This window comes from Seriola aureovittata, chromosome 22 (genome assembly GCF_021018895.1).
Source record: "Seriola aureovittata isolate HTS-2021-v1 ecotype China chromosome 22, ASM2101889v1, whole genome shotgun sequence".
NCBI lineage: Eukaryota > Metazoa > Chordata > Actinopteri > Carangiformes > Carangidae > Seriola > Seriola aureovittata.
In genome coordinates, this window is record NC_079385.1 from 21592803 (window position 1) to 21610302 (window position 17500).

The 17500-nt window shown below is 43.3% G+C and overlaps 1 protein-coding gene across 1 annotated transcript in view; it reads left to right on the forward strand.

Moving 5' to 3' along the window:
• Nucleotides 1-17500, forward strand: part of LOC130163648 (potassium voltage-gated channel subfamily D member 2-like) — a 49729-nt gene that overhangs the window by 31873 nt on the left and 356 nt on the right. Inside the window, exons 3-5 of the mRNA XM_056367981.1 lie at nucleotides 6936-7031; nucleotides 7107-7345; nucleotides 10588-17500. The exon at nucleotides 10588-17500 is cut by the window's right edge and continues 356 nt beyond it. Of these exons, the coding sequence (XP_056223956.1) occupies nucleotides 6936-7031; nucleotides 7107-7345; nucleotides 10588-10771 (519 nt within the window). The 3' untranslated portion in view covers nucleotides 10772-17500. The remainder of the gene's footprint in view (nucleotides 1-6935; nucleotides 7032-7106; nucleotides 7346-10587) is intronic.

A 17500-nucleotide genomic window follows, 5' to 3' on the forward strand; every position in this document is an offset into this window, starting at 1 on the left:
AACACACTGATACACACACACACTGATACACACACTGTGAACACACTGATACACACACACACTGATACACACACTCTGAACACACTGATACACACACACTCTGAACACACTGATACACACACACACTGATATACACACTGTGAACACACTGATACACACACACACTGATACACACACTCTGAACACACTGATACACACACACACTGATACACACACTGTGAACACACTGATACACACACACACTGATACACACACTCTGAACACACTGATACACACACTCTGAACACACTGATACACACACTCTGAACACACTGATACACACACACACACTGATACACACACACACTGATACACACACTGTGAACACACTGATACACACACACACTGATACACACACTGTGAACACACTGATACACACACACACACTGATACACACACACACTGATACACACACTCTGAACACACTGATACACACACACACTGATACACACACTGTGAACACACTGATACACACACACTGATACACACACTGTGAACACACTGATACACACACACACTGATACACACACTCTGAACACACTGATACACACACTCTGAACACACTGATACACACACTCTGAACACACTGATACACACACTCTGAACACACTGATACACACACACACTGATACACACACTGTGAACACACTGATACACACACACACTGATACACACACTCTGAACACACTGATACACACACACACTGATACACACACTCTGAACACACTGATACACACACACACTGATACACACACTCTGAACACACTGATACACACACACACTGATACACACACTCTGATACACCCACTCTGAACACACTGATACACACACGCTGAACACACTGATACACACACACACTGATACACACACTCTGAACACACTGATACACACACACACACTGATATACACACTGTGAACACACTGATACACACACACACTGATACACACACACACTGATACACACACTCTGAACACACTGATACACACACACACTGATACACGCACTCTGAACACACTGATACACACACACACTGATACACACACTCTGAACACACTGATACACACACACTGATACACACACTCTGAACACACTGATACACACACACACTGATACACACACTCTGAACACACTGATACACACACACTGATACACACACTCTGATACACACACTCTGATACACACACACTGATACACACACTCTGATACACACACTCTGAACACACTGATACACACACTCTGAACACACTGATACACACACACTGATACACACACTCTGATACACACACTCTGATACACACACTCTGAACACACTGATACACACACTCTGATACACACACTCTGAACACACTGATACACACACTCTGAACACACTGATACACACACTGATACACACACTCTACAAACACTGATACACACACTATACACACACTGATACACACACTCTGAACACACTGATACACACACTGATACACACACTGATACACACACTGATACACACACTGATACACACACTGATACACATACACTGATACACACACTCTGAACACACTGATACACACACTCTGATACACACACTGATACACACACACTGATACACACACACTGATACACACACTCTGATACACACACGCTAAACCCACTGATACACACACTCTGATACACAGACTCTGAACACACTTATAAACACACTCTGATACCCTCACACTGAACACACTGATACACACACTCTGAACACACACTGATACACACACTCTGATAAACTGATACACACACTGATACACACACTGAACACACACTGATACACACACTGATACACACTCAACACACACTGATACACACTCTGAACACACACTGATACACACACACTGATACACACACTGATACACACACTGATACACACACTGAAACACTCTGATACACACACACTGATACACACACTGAACACACACTGATACACACACTGATACACACTCAACACACACTGATACACACTCTGAACACACACTGATACACACTCTGATACACACACACTGATACACACTCTGAACATACACTGATACACGCACTGATACACACTCTGATACACATACTGATATACACACTGATACACATACTGATACACACTCTGATACACACACTGATACACACTCTGATACACATACTGATACACACACTGATACACACTCTGATACACATACTGATACACACACTGATACACACTCAACACACACTGATACACACACTGATACACACTCTGAACACACACTGATACACATACTGATACACACACTGATACACACTCTGATACACATACTGATACACACACTGATACACACCCAACACACACTGATACACACACTGATACACACTCTGATACACACACTGATACACACTCTGATACACACACTGATACACACACTGATACACACTCTGATACACACTCTGATACACATACTGATACACACACTGATACACACTCTGATACACACTCTGATACACACACTGATACACACACTGATACACACTCTGATACACATACTGATACACACACTGATACACACCCAACACACACTGATACACACACTGATACACACTCTGATACACACACTGATACACACTCTGATACACACTCTGATACACACACTGATACACACACTGATACACACACTGATACACACACTGATACACACTCTGATACACATACTGATACACACACTGATACACACCCAACACACACTGATACACACACTGATACACACTCTGATACACACACTGATACACACTCTGATACACACTCTGATACACACTCTGATACACACTCTGATACACACACTGATACACACACTGATACACACTCTGCTGGTCTTTACTTCAGTGCCTAAACATCATCAGTGAGTGAGGGGGAGTCTGAGGGGGGTACATGTTGACAGTGTGACCATGAGGAACCAGGTCACTTCCTGTGTTCACGGTGTGTCAACTGACGGACTGAAGTGTGTGTGAGTGTGTGATAGGAGGCTGTGAGAGAACAGAGTCGAACCTTTACTGATGAAGATAGATTCATCCATTTTAAATAATGTAACTAACTGCTCCTCCTCCTCCTCCTCCTCCTCCTCCTCCTCCTCCTCCTTTACATAAGCTCTGATGTTAAACAGTTCATCCACTAGAGGGCAGCTCTTTGTCAACAGCTTAATGTAATGATAATGTGTTATAAGGGGTTCCTCCATTTTGAAAATGTCTTCTTCATGTGTCACTTGTCTTCGCGTCCTCCATCCTCGGAGGTTCTGCTGTTGGACCACAGTTTGTCGGACAGGAAGTGAGTCTGACGTTAACGAGCTTCACTGAGCAGCTCAGGTTCAGATACTGATTCATCAGCTGATTCATCAGGAAGAGAAACAAACTTCCTTTAGACTCTGGGCTTCTGTGCAATCCACAGGAGGACAGAGAGGAAGCTGAGTCCAGGGCTTCACCCCCCCACAGAGGCTCTTTTTATCCCGGGGGGGGGGTGTCCAGTTTACACCAGATCAATATATGTGCTCCATCTTATTCACATAAATCATCGTCCTGTAAGAACAGATTCTTCTTCTGTTAAATTATTATTACACACAGACATCATCTTGTTCACACGACTTGGTTTTTGTTATTGTTTTAATCCTTTTTGTGCGACTTCTCATCTTGTTGGCAGAAGATTTGACTAATTCATTTCTCAGCACTTCAGCAGCTGTGTATGATCGATCTGTTAATGAAACAGATCTGTAACGTTTAAGTTTCTCGTTTCCTCCAGTCAGACATCTGAAGAGCGAGTCTGTCCTCTGAGTGTTTCTGTTCTCCATCGTGCTGCTTCATAAACGCTCTGCTGCTTTGCTCAGCTTTCACACACACACACACACACACACACACATACAGGCTAAATGGACATGTGTATGTGTTCACACACAGAAAACCAGGCTTGCTAGAATCCATGCAGTGAAGAGCGGAGGAGCTAAAGCTTATATGCAGTACAAATGCAACCGGCTGCTGGTTGACCCGGATCAGGAGGTAACCTCTGACCTGCGCTCGTCGTCGGGTGGTGCTGATGTTCTTCATCCTTTGATTTCCTCTTTCCTCCATCTTTTCTTTCTCTTGTCGAGCCGTGAGCTAACACTGCAGGCTGCTGCATGCTGGATGCTGAATGCTGATTGGCTGTTTACCTCCTCATGCAGCTGTGTCCTCTGTCTTCATTCACAGGTGTCTCTCTGTCTCTGTCTGTCTCTGTCTGTTCAACAGGGACAGCTTTACTTAAAACACTTAAATATATGACGTGTTCTCAAAACCAAAACCAAAGGAATCATTTTCATCATTTGATATATATGTGACATTAACTGAACGTCTGCTTTAGTGTGGAAAAAGACTCTCAGCTCTACAGAACCAGTTCTATAGACACACCAGTTCCTGCGTTCCTCCAGGATGCGTCCACACTTCTACATTTTCATTTTAAAACAGTGTTTTCAAACTAAATCGATCTCCGTCCAGACAGGGTTTTCAAAATAAAACACAACCTCAGAGTTTTTTCAAAATAAAACACAACCCCAGAGTTTTTTCAAAGTAAAACACAACCCCGGAGTCCTCAAAAGAAAACACAACCCCGGAGTTTTCAAAATAAAACACAGCCCCAGAGTTTTCAGAATAAAACACAACCCCAGAGTTTTTTCAAAGTAAAACACAACCCCATATTCTCCAAAATAAAACACAACCACAGAGTTTTTTCAAAGTAAAACACAACCCGAGTTTTTTCTAAATAAAACACAACCTCAGAGTTTTTTCAAAATAAAACACAACCCCAGAGTTTTTAAAATAAAACACAACCCCAGAGTTTTTTCAAAGTAAAACACAACCCTAGAGTCTTCAAAAGAAAACAAAACCCCAGAGTTTTAAAATAAAACACAGCCCCAGAGTTTTCAGAATAAAACACAACCCCAGAGTTTTTTCAAAGTAAAACGCAGCCCCAGAGTTTTCAGAATAAAACACAACCCCAGAGTTTTTTCAAAGTAAAACGCAACCCCAGAGTCTTCAAAATAAAACACAACCCCAGAGTTTTTTTTAAAGTAAAACACAACCCCAGAATTTTTAAAATAAAACGGGTCCAGCAGAGTTTCCAAAAGTCTCGATTTCAGGGTTGGAGAACTGCATGTGGACGGGAGGAAAAAATGTAGCGAAAGAGTTTTAAAACGAAAACACCTGCATCATCAAGGGGTTTGACTTTAATACTGGAGGCAGCTGCCTTTCGTTTTCCACCAACTGAATCAAAACAAAGTGGTTGTATTTAAACCATCCTTCCCTAATCATAACCAACTAGTTTTGTTTTGAAACCAAACCAAACCTTAACCATTAGATCAGAGAAACGATGCCTCTGCACACACAGGTAAACACACTGATCCTGAGGTAGGCTGACTGTGTTTGTTTGGTTTTCAATCTGATGGAGATTCTGGATCTGGAGTTAATGTCCCTAACAAACAGGAAACTGTTACAGTTGAACTGTCTCCATCACTTTACTCTCTGTCTGTGGCTGCATAACTCTCTCACTTTCACCATCATTTCTTCTTTCGTTCATTTGTTTGCACATGAAGACAGAATTCATGTATTCATCCTTTCAACCTTAATCCATCCCACTAACCCACTTGTGCATGACCTGAGGGTCTAATCTCACCAACAGGAAACAGCATTGTCTACAAAAACACCTCCACCTCTCAGCTCCTGTCTTCCTCTCTGCTCTGTCTTTGCTTCTTCTTCTTCTGTGTTTTGGTTGGACCGTGTGGCTCGGCTGCCGACTGACTGCTCATTACATCATCACTACGCGTCTTGGATTTCATCACTGTGTGGAGGAATGAGATTGGGCAGAGCTGCATGTTAATCAGCCAGCCTGGCAGCATGCAGGGGAGCAGAGTCAATGCGACGCAGACGTGACAGATGGAGGGCGGTGGTACTCGATGAACTCTGACCTTTATAGGAACAATTAAAATATGTCTTACTCAGAGTCATCTGAGAGGAGTACAGAGAGGTCTGGGACAAATGTTAATCCAGACTAGCAGTCAGGGTTTACTACTGGTGGCCCCAGGACTGCAAACCAGTAGGAAGAGGGTAGTCCCCATGAGTAAGTTTCCCCCTTTTACAGTTCCTACAAAGGCCGACAGGAGTAAGATTCATTTCTTTCTTCAGGGTTTCCGAAAGTGAACTTCATGACTTACTTTAAGCACTTTAAGACATGTCACTTCTTTTAGGGTTCCCAGGTTGGAGGTGTGTCGCTTTCAATATTATTATAGTCCTTAAGAGGATCCTCAGGATTGAAGCTTTCTGAATAGGAGTAAGGTTTGGGAGCTCCGTTGGGGTCTGTGGGAGTGAGGTGTGTTCACAGGAGTATGGGTCAGGACTTCCTTCAGGGGCCACAGGCGTAACATCCACGACTGACTTTAGGAATTTCAGGTGTGATGTGTGTCAGTACCTGAGCTCTTTACCCCGTGATCCCAGAGTCCTCAGTCCCTCTGTCTATCCACCTGCATCACATTCGGTCTGAACCCCATAGCAACAACGTGGGTACGGTGGCTGTCTTGGCTCAAATGAGGCTGGAGTCAGAACAAATAAACAAGCAGAAACAAAAACACATTAAGAAGCTGCTGCACAGCTGCTGTCGGTGGCCTGAGTTTGAACCAGTGAGCAACCTCCGATTTTCTGACTAAATCTGAAACAGAAGGGTACTGTGGGTAAAAAACAAACGGACCGCTCTAAATGTTCTTTCAACAGTATTAGCAGAAGGTTAGCCCTATCCAGGTGTGTCGCAGTGGAGTGGCCCCTCTTTGTTCTGTGGTTCTGTCCAATAGTAGACTCACTATTTGGTCATGTGATTTCTGTTTGTGCCCTGAAGGCGTCCAAGGAAGCAGGACAGGCGCTGGTGTGTAATACCAACCCCAACTTTGAGGTGCATCATCATCACCTCCTGCACTGTCTGGAGAAGACCACGGTGAGCTCACACACACACACACACACTGACTTAAAACCTCTTGCCATCCTGTAATGTCTCGCTCATGATCCTCAGAACCATGAGTTTGTGGACGAGAAGACGTACGAGGCGAGCTGCAGGGAGGTGACTCTGGTGAAGCAGGTTTCTCGTTCTTCCTCCATTGCCTCCTCCTCATCTCATGGCTTCAGCTCCTGCTGCTCCCGCAGGAAGAGGAAGACCTTCAATGTCCCGAACTCCAACATATCTGTGGGTATGCAGGGCAGTATCCAGGAGCTGAGTACCATCCAGATCAGGGAGAGGCCACTCACCAACAGGTAGGACACTTATTGAGGTCAATGTTTCTCGGGATCCCTGAGAAGATTCAAAAAATATTTAAGGAGGTTTCAGAGTTCACTGAGAAGGTTGTTGAGGTCTCGGGAGGTTCAAGACATCACTCGGGAGTTTGGAAAGGACATTAAAAAAGTTTTAGTTGAACTTGTCGAGACAGCAAACCTTTATGGAGGTTTTGAAGTAAGTTACAAGATTCATAGAGGAAGAACTATGAGTCTTCAGGTTTTAGAGTTCCTTGTGAGGGGTTAAGAGGTCTTAAAGCGGATTCAGGGGTCACTAAGGAGGCTGCAGAGGTCCTTAATGAAATATTAGAGGGAACTGAGAAGGTTATGGAGCTGCGTAAGGAGGTCTGAGGTGGTTCAGAGGTTCTAGAGGTTCTTGATGACGTTGCAAAAGCCCTTAGGGAGATATTAGACGACCTTGATGAGGTTCTAAGACAGTGCCTAATGAGGTTTTAGAGGAACTTGAGGAGCTGCAGGTTATCTATCCAGTCATCCTTGAGCAGGTGTTGGGGTTTCAGAGGTTCTTGAGAAGGTTTTAGAAGTCCCTGTTCAGGTTTTAGTCCCCATAGAAGTAGCATACCTCCTTAGAAGTTGTTGAGATAGTATTAATGACGCTTGAGGACTTTGAGTAATTTAGTGGTAAAGCAGTGGGAAACACCAGTCCTGTTACTATGGTTACCTGCAGTTTACTAAAGCCTGAGCTTTCACTTAGAATGAAGACAGACAGCTGACAGCCAATCAGATAGCAGGGCAGGAAACTATAATGGCCTTCTGTTTTTTCTCCCAGAAGCTTCTTTACTGAAGTTTAATGTTAAATCTGAATATGATTTTTAAAAGAAGGGGTTTGAAAAAACAAATGTTCCTTTTATAGAAGAACTGAGAAGCAGACGTTTGATGTAACTGAACTTATAAATACACTGAATGAGGTTATAAACACTGACAGTACGAGCCACACACACACACACACACACACACACACACACACACACACACACACACACTGTATATAAACACTTGGGACCAGAGATCATGTGACAGTGTATTCCCATGTAGAGTAAGAGAGCAGGAATCCAGAATATGTCCAGCTGTGGGAGGTCTGAGAGCTCTGGGAACGTTCTCCTAAACATGGACAGCTGGGAAAGAGGCTCCTCTGTGAGATCCTCCTCCGGCCTCCGATTCAGTTCATATCATCACTTATGAAGCTGTCCATCCGAGGACAGTTAAATACTCACGCAAGTAACAGACCATATAGCTGATCACTGAGCCTGGACCTGGTGAGTCACATGGTCCTGGGTCAGTATCCAGTGTCTCAGTGTCTCAGAGTCTCAGTGTCTTAGTGTCTCAGTGTCTTAGTGTCTCGTGTCTCAGTGTCTCAGAGTCTCAGTGTCTCAGAGTCTCAGTGTCTCAGAGTCTGTGTCTCAGAGTCTCTGTGTCTTAGTGTCTCTGTGTCTTAGTGTCTCTGTGTCTCAGTGTCTCAGAGTCTCAGTGTCTCAGAGTCTCAGTGTCTCAGAGTCTGTGTCTCAGAGTCTCAGTGTCTCAGAGTCTCAGTGTCTCAGAGTCTCAGTGTCTCAGAGTCTGTGTCTCAGAGTCTCAGTGTCTCTGTGTCTCTGTGTCTCAGTGTCTCAGAGTCTCTGTGTCTCAGAGTCTCTGTGTCTCAGAGTCTCAGAGTCTCAGTGTCTCAGAGTCTCTGTGTCTCAGTGTCTCAGAGTCTCAGTGTCTCAGAGTCTCAGTGTCTCAGTGTCTCTGTGTCTCAGAGTCTCAGTGTCTCAGAGTCTGTGTCTCAGAGTCTCAGTGTATCTGTGTCTCAGTGTCTCAGAGTCTCAGTGTCTCAGAGTCTCAGTGTCTCAGTGTCTCAGTGTCTCAGAGTCTCAGTGTATCTGTGTCTCAGAGTCTCAGTGTCTCTGTGTCTCAGTGTCTCAGAGTCTGTGTCTCAGAGTCTCAGTGTCTCAGTGTCTCAGTGTCTCAGAGTCTCAGTGTATCTGTGTCTCAGAGTCTCAGTGTCTCAGAGTCTGTGTCTCAGAGTCTCAGTGTCTCTGTGTCTCAGAGTCTCAGTGTCTCAGAGTCTGTGTCTCAGAGTCTCAGTGTCTCAGAGTCTCAGTGTCTCTGTGTCTCAGAGTCTCAGTGTCTCAGAGTCTCTGTGTCTCAGAGTCTCAGTGTCTCTGTGTCTCAGTGTCTCTGTGTCTCAGAGTCTGTGTCTCAGAGTCTCAGTGTCTCTGTGTCTCAGAGTCTCAGTGTCTCAAAGTCTGTGTCTCAGAGTCTCAGTGTCTCAGAGTCTCAGTGTCTCAGAGTCTCAGTGTCTCAGAGTCTGTGTCTCAGAGTCTCAGTGTCTCTGTGTCTCTGTGTCTCAGTGTCTCAGAGTCTCTGTGTCTCAGAGTCTCTGTGTCTCAGAGTCTCAGAGTCTCAGTGTCTCAGAGTCTCTGTGTCTCAGTGTCTCAGAGTCTCAGTGTCTCAGAGTCTCAGTGTCTCAGTGTCTCTGTGTCTCAGAGTCTCAGTGTCTCAGAGTCTGTGTCTCAGAGTCTCAGTGTATCTGTGTCTCAGTGTCTCAGAGTCTCAGTGTCTCAGAGTCTCAGTGTCTCAGTGTCTCAGTGTCTCAGAGTCTCAGTGTATCTGTGTCTCAGAGTCTCAGTGTCTCTGTGTCTCAGTGTCTCAGAGTCTGTGTCTCAGAGTCTCAGTGTCTCAGTGTCTCAGTGTCTCAGAGTCTCAGTGTATCTGTGTCTCAGAGTCTCAGTGTCTCAGAGTCTGTGTCTCAGAGTCTCAGTGTCTCTGTGTCTCAGAGTCTCAGTGTCTCAGAGTCTGTGTCTCAGAGTCTCAGTGTCTCAGAGTCTCAGTGTCTCTGTGTCTCAGAGTCTCAGTGTCTCAGAGTCTCTGTGTCTCAGAGTCTCAGTGTCTCTGTGTCTCAGTGTCTCTGTGTCTCAGAGTCTGTGTCTCAGAGTCTCAGTGTCTCTGTGTCTCAGAGTCTCAGTGTCTCAAAGTCTGTGTCTCAGAGTCTCAGTGTCTCAGAGTCTCAGTGTCTCTGTGTCTCAGAGTCTCAGTGTCTCAGAGTCTCAGTGTCTCTGTGTCTCAGAGTCTCAGTGTCTCAGAGTCTCTGTGTCTCAGAGTCTCAGTGTCTCAGAGTCTCTGTGTCTTCATGTCCACCAGCTATAGGTAAAAACAACTCACAGAGACACATTACACTGACTCATGTCTCACTCATCACTACATTACTGCTTTTTCTTCTTCTCTAGTCGTTCCAGTCGTTCCAGTCTGAACGCCAAATTCGAGGAGACGGTTCCTCTGAACTGTGACCAGCCATACATCACTGCCGCCGTCATCAGCATGCCCACGCCACCCGGCACCACGCCTGAAGGTGATGAATCGGCCAGCTCCAACTACTCCCAGACCAACATCGTCCGGGTGTCAGCGCTCTAGATAACAACAATCCCCCCCCCCCCCGGCGCCAGGAGGACGGCAGGGGTTTGGGGTCGGAGGTCGACGACCCCATCACCAACACACACTCAGGCAGCGGGGGGTGGCAGCTGCATCGTGTGTCCTCGTTTGAAGTGACGGGTTAGATCTGATTGTTTCCCTTGGTGGCAGGAAACATGAATCCGAACACGCTAAGCTAACTCACCTGGGAAGTTTTCTTTTATGAAGATTTTTACTCCAGCAAAGAAACATCAGAGAGGAGAAGGCGGCAGCACTTCAGCTGATCATCTTTAATGAGACACATTCAAATCGTCGCTGTTTTTAAATCCTGTGTCACATTTTATGTCTTAGAACAAAGAAGCTGAAGCTAACGTAGATTTATTTATTCTGAATGAGTTTAAAGGAGACGTTTGACGTTTTAGGAACCACACTGTTCACCATGTCACCTTAGTCAATTTAGCCTAGCATAGCTCAAACACTGAGGGAAAGCAGATGGAAACTGTTAGCCTAGCTTTAGCAAAAGTGAAGAAAAGCAACAAGTCCAAAACTGTTTGATTGATATGTTAATCTCGTTAGCTAACCAGCTAAGAGTTAGCTGGTTTTAGTTGACTGTAGCCTGGTTACCTCTGCTATAACATGTTCTGGTCAAAGACAAGCTTACAACTTTCTCATCACATAAAATGATGTTGTTCAAGGGGCTATATGTAAGTTTTCTCTGCTGCTGAACATGGTGGTGATGATGGTGGAAGAGGATACTCAGCTAATTCTTCATCTTCATCAGTAGCAGAAAAGACGTGACAGAGACAAGAGTTAACAACTATGTTTGTTTCCACCTCTGGAGACAGATGTTGATGAGTAAAGGAATTAAGTTTGATGCTGAACTCACAATGTTTCTCCTAGACTGGTGAGGAAACAGCTGCTAATGCTAACGTTAGCTATGTAGCAATGGAAAAAACATACATATAGTACCTTTAAGTCCTTGGTGTCTGTGGTTTTTTATCTGGTGAAGGAGTTGGACTAAAAGTCTTCCAGAGCTATTTATTCCTGCAACCTCTCACTTTCTATTTCTACCTGTGTGAAATAAACAGGATATAATATATATAATAATATATAATACAATACATTATATTATGATATGTTTGCCCTGATCCAGTCAGTGGGGAGCGTCCTCTCATGGAGAGCATTTCACAGGTGTTTCAGTCCTTCAGGTGTTTCATGAAGAGTATGTTAAATACAGGACCTCAGTCAGTGAGTATTAAATGGTCCAGAGCTTATATTACAGCACTCGTGGTTTATATGTCTCATTTATTAATAAATGAGATTCTGTTTTTTAGACGTTAAACCTGACTGACGTGAATGTTGTTCAGATTTCTCCTGATACACTGTGTGAGCTGCTGTGACTGAAATGTCCAGATTTCACTTTGTGGCCTCGACAATCCGTCGTCACCTGATGGTGATTCACACGAACATTTTCATGTTTGAAACTCGTCATGTTCCTTCAGCCCGAGGGGAAACTAGGATGATAAACTGAAACCCATCCAGCAGCAGGTCGGATCTTCAGATTTATTGTCATGGTCACAGATGTTCAGTCTGGGTGATCACATATTTCTTCGGGGCCAAAACAACATTTAAATCCAAGATTAAAACTATGTCTGTGATGTTGTGTGAAGGACGAGGTCACACAAACTCAGAGTCAGTTTATTAGGAACAAGTGCTGTTTGTGCTGCTGTATTACAAACAATATACAAAGAGGTCAGTCTGTTGTTTAGTCTACTCTCATTGATTTGAATGGGACGGACTAAATATGTACAACAACACAAACACAATACGGTTCAACAGCAGCACAAACTACATCCTCCAGTGATCATCAGTGAATCAACGACTCTAACGAAGTGTTCCTAATAAACTGGCACTGGCGTGGATTGTATTATTATAGAGTCATACATTTGATTTTTAATCATTTTTAAGTCATCGAAGTGGAAAATATGACTGAACTAAAGTGAACTGAATATAATATGAACATTTAAAATATGTGTTTTGAAAGGACTCGGATTATCCTATTTTAAAAAAATGTATTTACTTAATTTTATTGTAAATGTGATTATTTTGTTTAAGTTGTATTCTTCTTATTTTATTTCTGTTTACTTTTTATTTTTCATTATTTATTTTTCATATTTATTGATACAATTTATTTTTGTTTGTTCATAACTTCATTTATTATTTAAATTTGACTTTTTATTTGTAAAAATCTGAATCTGAGAGACTGAGGAGAGTCGAGGTCTTAAAGTGGTTCTGGATCAGGTCTACGTGACATGGTGAACAAACGTTTTTCCTGAACTGATGATGTTTCCTTTAATCAGCTGATTAGAGGTTTAGAGGTTTTGTATTTGCGGCTCACTGTGGAGCGATGTGGACCGATGTGGACTGATGTGGAGCGATGTGGACTGATGTGGAGCGATGTGGACTGATGTGGACTGATGTGGACTGATGTGGAACGATGTGGACCGATGTGGACTGATGTGGAGCGATGTGGACTGATGTGGACTGATGTGGACTGATGTGGAACGATGTGGACCGATGTGGAACGATGTGGACTGATGTGGACTGATGTGGAACGATGTGGACCGATGTGGAACGATGTGGACTGATGTGGACCGATGTGGACCGATGTGGACCGATGTGGACCGATGTGGACTGATGTGGACTGATGTGGACTGATGTGGAGCGATGTGGACTGATGTGGAACGATGTGGACTGATGTGGACCGATGTGGACCGATGTGGACTGATGTGGACCGATGTGGACTGATGTGGAACGATGTGGACTGATGTGGAACGATGTGGAGCGATGTGGAGCGATGTGGACCGATGTGGACCGATGTGGAACGATGTGGAGCGATGTGGAGCGATGTGGACTGATGTGGACCGATGTGGAGCGATGTGGACTGATGTGGACTGATGTGGACCGATGTGGACTGATGTGGACCGATGTGGACTGATGTGGACTGATGTGGAGCGATGACACCAGGAAAGCCCTCAGCATGTTCGGTATCTGTGTGAGTGCATGGACCAGCTGTGTTTTCTCTGCATGCTGATCTGATGGGTCATGTGACTCCTGCTGCGTTCAGGTCCTGTCTGTATAAACTAGTTTTCTACTTGACATTTCAGTCGGAGCTGACTTCCTTCCTCTCTGCTGTACAGAAACGTGAACACACCTGAATCTGAACCGCCATCATGAAAAACCTTGATGTCAATTTGTGATAAGAAAACTTTCTCTCTTTGTACTGAAGCTGTTTATTGACCTTCGTCGTCTTGCTCGCTGGTTTATTTAACGCACATGTTGCCTGATGTTGTTTCTTTGTTGACAGAAGGTTTCAGGAGAATACTTTACTGACACTGCAGCCACTATATAAATACATATGATAATGACTATTAAACCATAGCATGTCCCATCACAGCTGTGCACTGTAAGAGGAGCAGGAGCTCAGTGTTAGCAGCTTCTGTTTTTTAGATTTGATCAGCTGTGAGTGAGTTAGTCAAGTTTAACTATCTAAACTAGTGTTTAGTATTAGTATTAGTTAGTAAGGACAGTCTTTCTTAGCAGCAGAAGAGTCTGAGTGTTTAATTCTCCAGCACAGCACACTGTAGCTACACAGCAGAGTACTGATCATATTGATCAACAGCTAACATTAGCATCATAAATTATAGTCAGAATCACTGTTATATCACATTAACATGTTAAGAACAGGATCTTTGAATGTTTGCTAACATTAGCTAATGTTAGCTAACATTGGCATAATAAATTGTAGTCAGAATCTTTCAGTTAGCTACATATCGTTAGCTCATCTGTTAAAGGTTAAACTGACAGCTTCAACCGGATTGAATCATGATATCTGATGTCTGTTGTTTTAGCTAATGTGAGCTACGTATCATTAGCTCAGCTGCTAAAGGTTAGTTAACGTTAGCTAACGTCAGCTTAGCTGCTTAAGATCAGACTGACAGCAGCAGGATTAAACTATGATATCTGATGTCTTAGCTAATGTTAGCTTCATATTATTGACTCATCTGCTAAAGGTCAAACTGTTTCAGCAGGATTAAACTATGATATCTGATGTCATCATCTTTATCAGAGGTGACTTACCAGCAGTTTGTCATTATGACCATAACAAACACTCATCATTAATATAATTACTTTATGACGTTTTAATGAAGCTCAAGCTAATTTTAGCTGATTCAGGCTCAACTGGGAGCTGCAGCTGAACATAAATGAGGATTTCTTAAACTGTGAATCATGAAGAAGCTCTAAGAGCCAGAATAGATCCCCTCTCACTAATCTGAGCTACATTCAACTGTAGTAATGTTAAATTAATTCATTCACTGTTTCTCAGGCTGAGATGTTCAGATTGATATAATAAGGATGTGATTAGCCTAATGTTAGCTTAGCAATTTTTCATTAATAGATATTTTCAGTAGATGATTCCTAAAACCTGAAGCTGTTGTTTTCCCAGATTCTGTTTGTGCAGATTAATCATCAGCTTTATTGTTCTTAGTGTATGATAGGTGTACACAGAGCCAGGCTAGCTGTTTCCTCCTGCTCCAGACTTTATGCAAAGCGTTAACCCTAACCCGCTCAGAGGCAAAGTGAATATATAAATATTTTAGGAGCCCATTAAGTCCCGAAATGTAATGTTCTTATCTTTTTGCATGTTGCCTTTTTATCATTATTTACATATCTGTTACATTAAATTCACATTATTCACTGACTGTTTTTCACTTTGTAGTTTGGTCATCTGGCCATTGACAGAAAATATTCAGTAATTTAAGTGAAGAGTTTTATTGTCAACTGACAAACGAAAAACACTGAATATTTATACTTTTGGTAAAAATGTGTAGATTTAAATCTGCTGGATATTATTTCTGTATCTGCCCCAAACAGCCAAACTCACGTCACAGTGAACAGAAACATGTGACGATGAATTTTAATCCATTTTGATACAAAGACAAAGTTTGTTTTCTTCACTATGAAAACTTCTTTCTTCTGACTCTGTTCATTGTCTGATGGATTTCAATGATCTGAACCTCGTGGACGTTTCTGGTCGCGTTTAGACGATGACGTGTTGTCACCTGAATGTTTGTGGAAATTATGCAGTTATATTAAAACAGTTTTAACAGCTGATGTTTCATCAGTCACAGCTGCTGTTTTTTTTAAAGTGCCCAAATTTGAAGTTTTGGATTGAAGATGCAAATGTCCGACCCTTAACCTAACCCCCACCCCCACCACTGCTCGACAGTAATGACACATATGCAACTGACTTCTTTTTAATTCTTCTCGATGTTTTGTAAAGACCCTGTCGGGTGGGGGGGTCTACAGAAAAATATTTTTGAGGATCTTAATGTTTGGTTGTAAAAGAAAGAAATGAGGATTATTATGATTGCTGTTGCTAATGCACATGTGCTGTTGTTCTTTGGTGTTGTGAATCATTTCTTCTGTTTTTGATCATTTGGATGAGAAGCCGTCATGTCTGTGTTCAGTTCTGATGCATGCCTTCATGGAGGAGGAGATAAAGACGTACCTGTAAAAACACTTTGAGGGTGGTTCTGGTCTTTATGACTTTGGTTTCTTACAGCTTGTGTTATAATGATAAGAATATGAATTACTGAGGATAATATTAAAAAGAGAAGCTTCATGGTTTTAGTCCAGTGCAGTGTCTGAGTAAATAGAATAAAAACTTTGTCCTGGTAAAACTGGCTTCTTGCTTCATTCAGCACAGACGCTCCAAACCAGGGGCTCTCAAAGACTAGACCAGAGACTAGACCAGAGACTAGTTCACAGACTAGACCAGAGACTAGACCAGAGACTGGACCAGAGACTAGTTCACAGACTAGACCAGAGACTGGACCAGAGACTGGACCAGAGACTAGACCAGAGACTGGACCAGAGACTAGTTCACAGACTAGACCAGAGACTGGACCAGAGACTAGTTCACAGACTAGACCAGAGACCGGACCAGAGACTAGTTCACAGACTAGACCAGAGACTAGACCAGAGACCGGACCAGAGACTAGTTCACAGACTAGACCAGAGACTAGACCAGAGACTGGACCAGAGACTAGTTCACAGACTAGACCAGAGACTGGACCAGAGACTAGTTCACAGACTAGACCAGAGACTAGTTCACAGACTAGACCAGAGACTAGACCAGAGACTGGACCAGAGACTAGTTCACAGACCAGTTCGCAGACCCCATCTGTTCCCTATGTGCTAAGCTTTATTCAGAACGGGTTGAAATGACCAGAATACTCTCACATTCTGTCACTGTGATATTTACAGGTGGAGGCTAATCACCAACCACCAGGAGGGACGATATTAAAGTTAGTTATTTACTGGGTTAGTTAGTTGTAAGAACCAGTGGGTGAACTTAGTTGTGGACCAGAGCTTGGAGGGTGTGATGTCACTTCCTGTCTCTGAGGACCTGCTGTAAAGTGACGCAGCAGCTGAGACACTGAGAGAAACGAACTGTTGATACTGTGCAGTGGTGGAGGAGGGAACATTTCAGACATGCTGGATGTTAAGAGCTTTTCACACTGAACAGCTGACACCATGTGTGTGTGTGTGTGTGTGTGTGTGTGTGTGTGTGTGTGTGTGTGTGTGTGTGTGTGCGCGTGTGTCTAACAGCTGCAGCAGGACTGGAGTTGTAGGTGACATGTTTGGTGTTTTTCAGTCTTAAAGCTT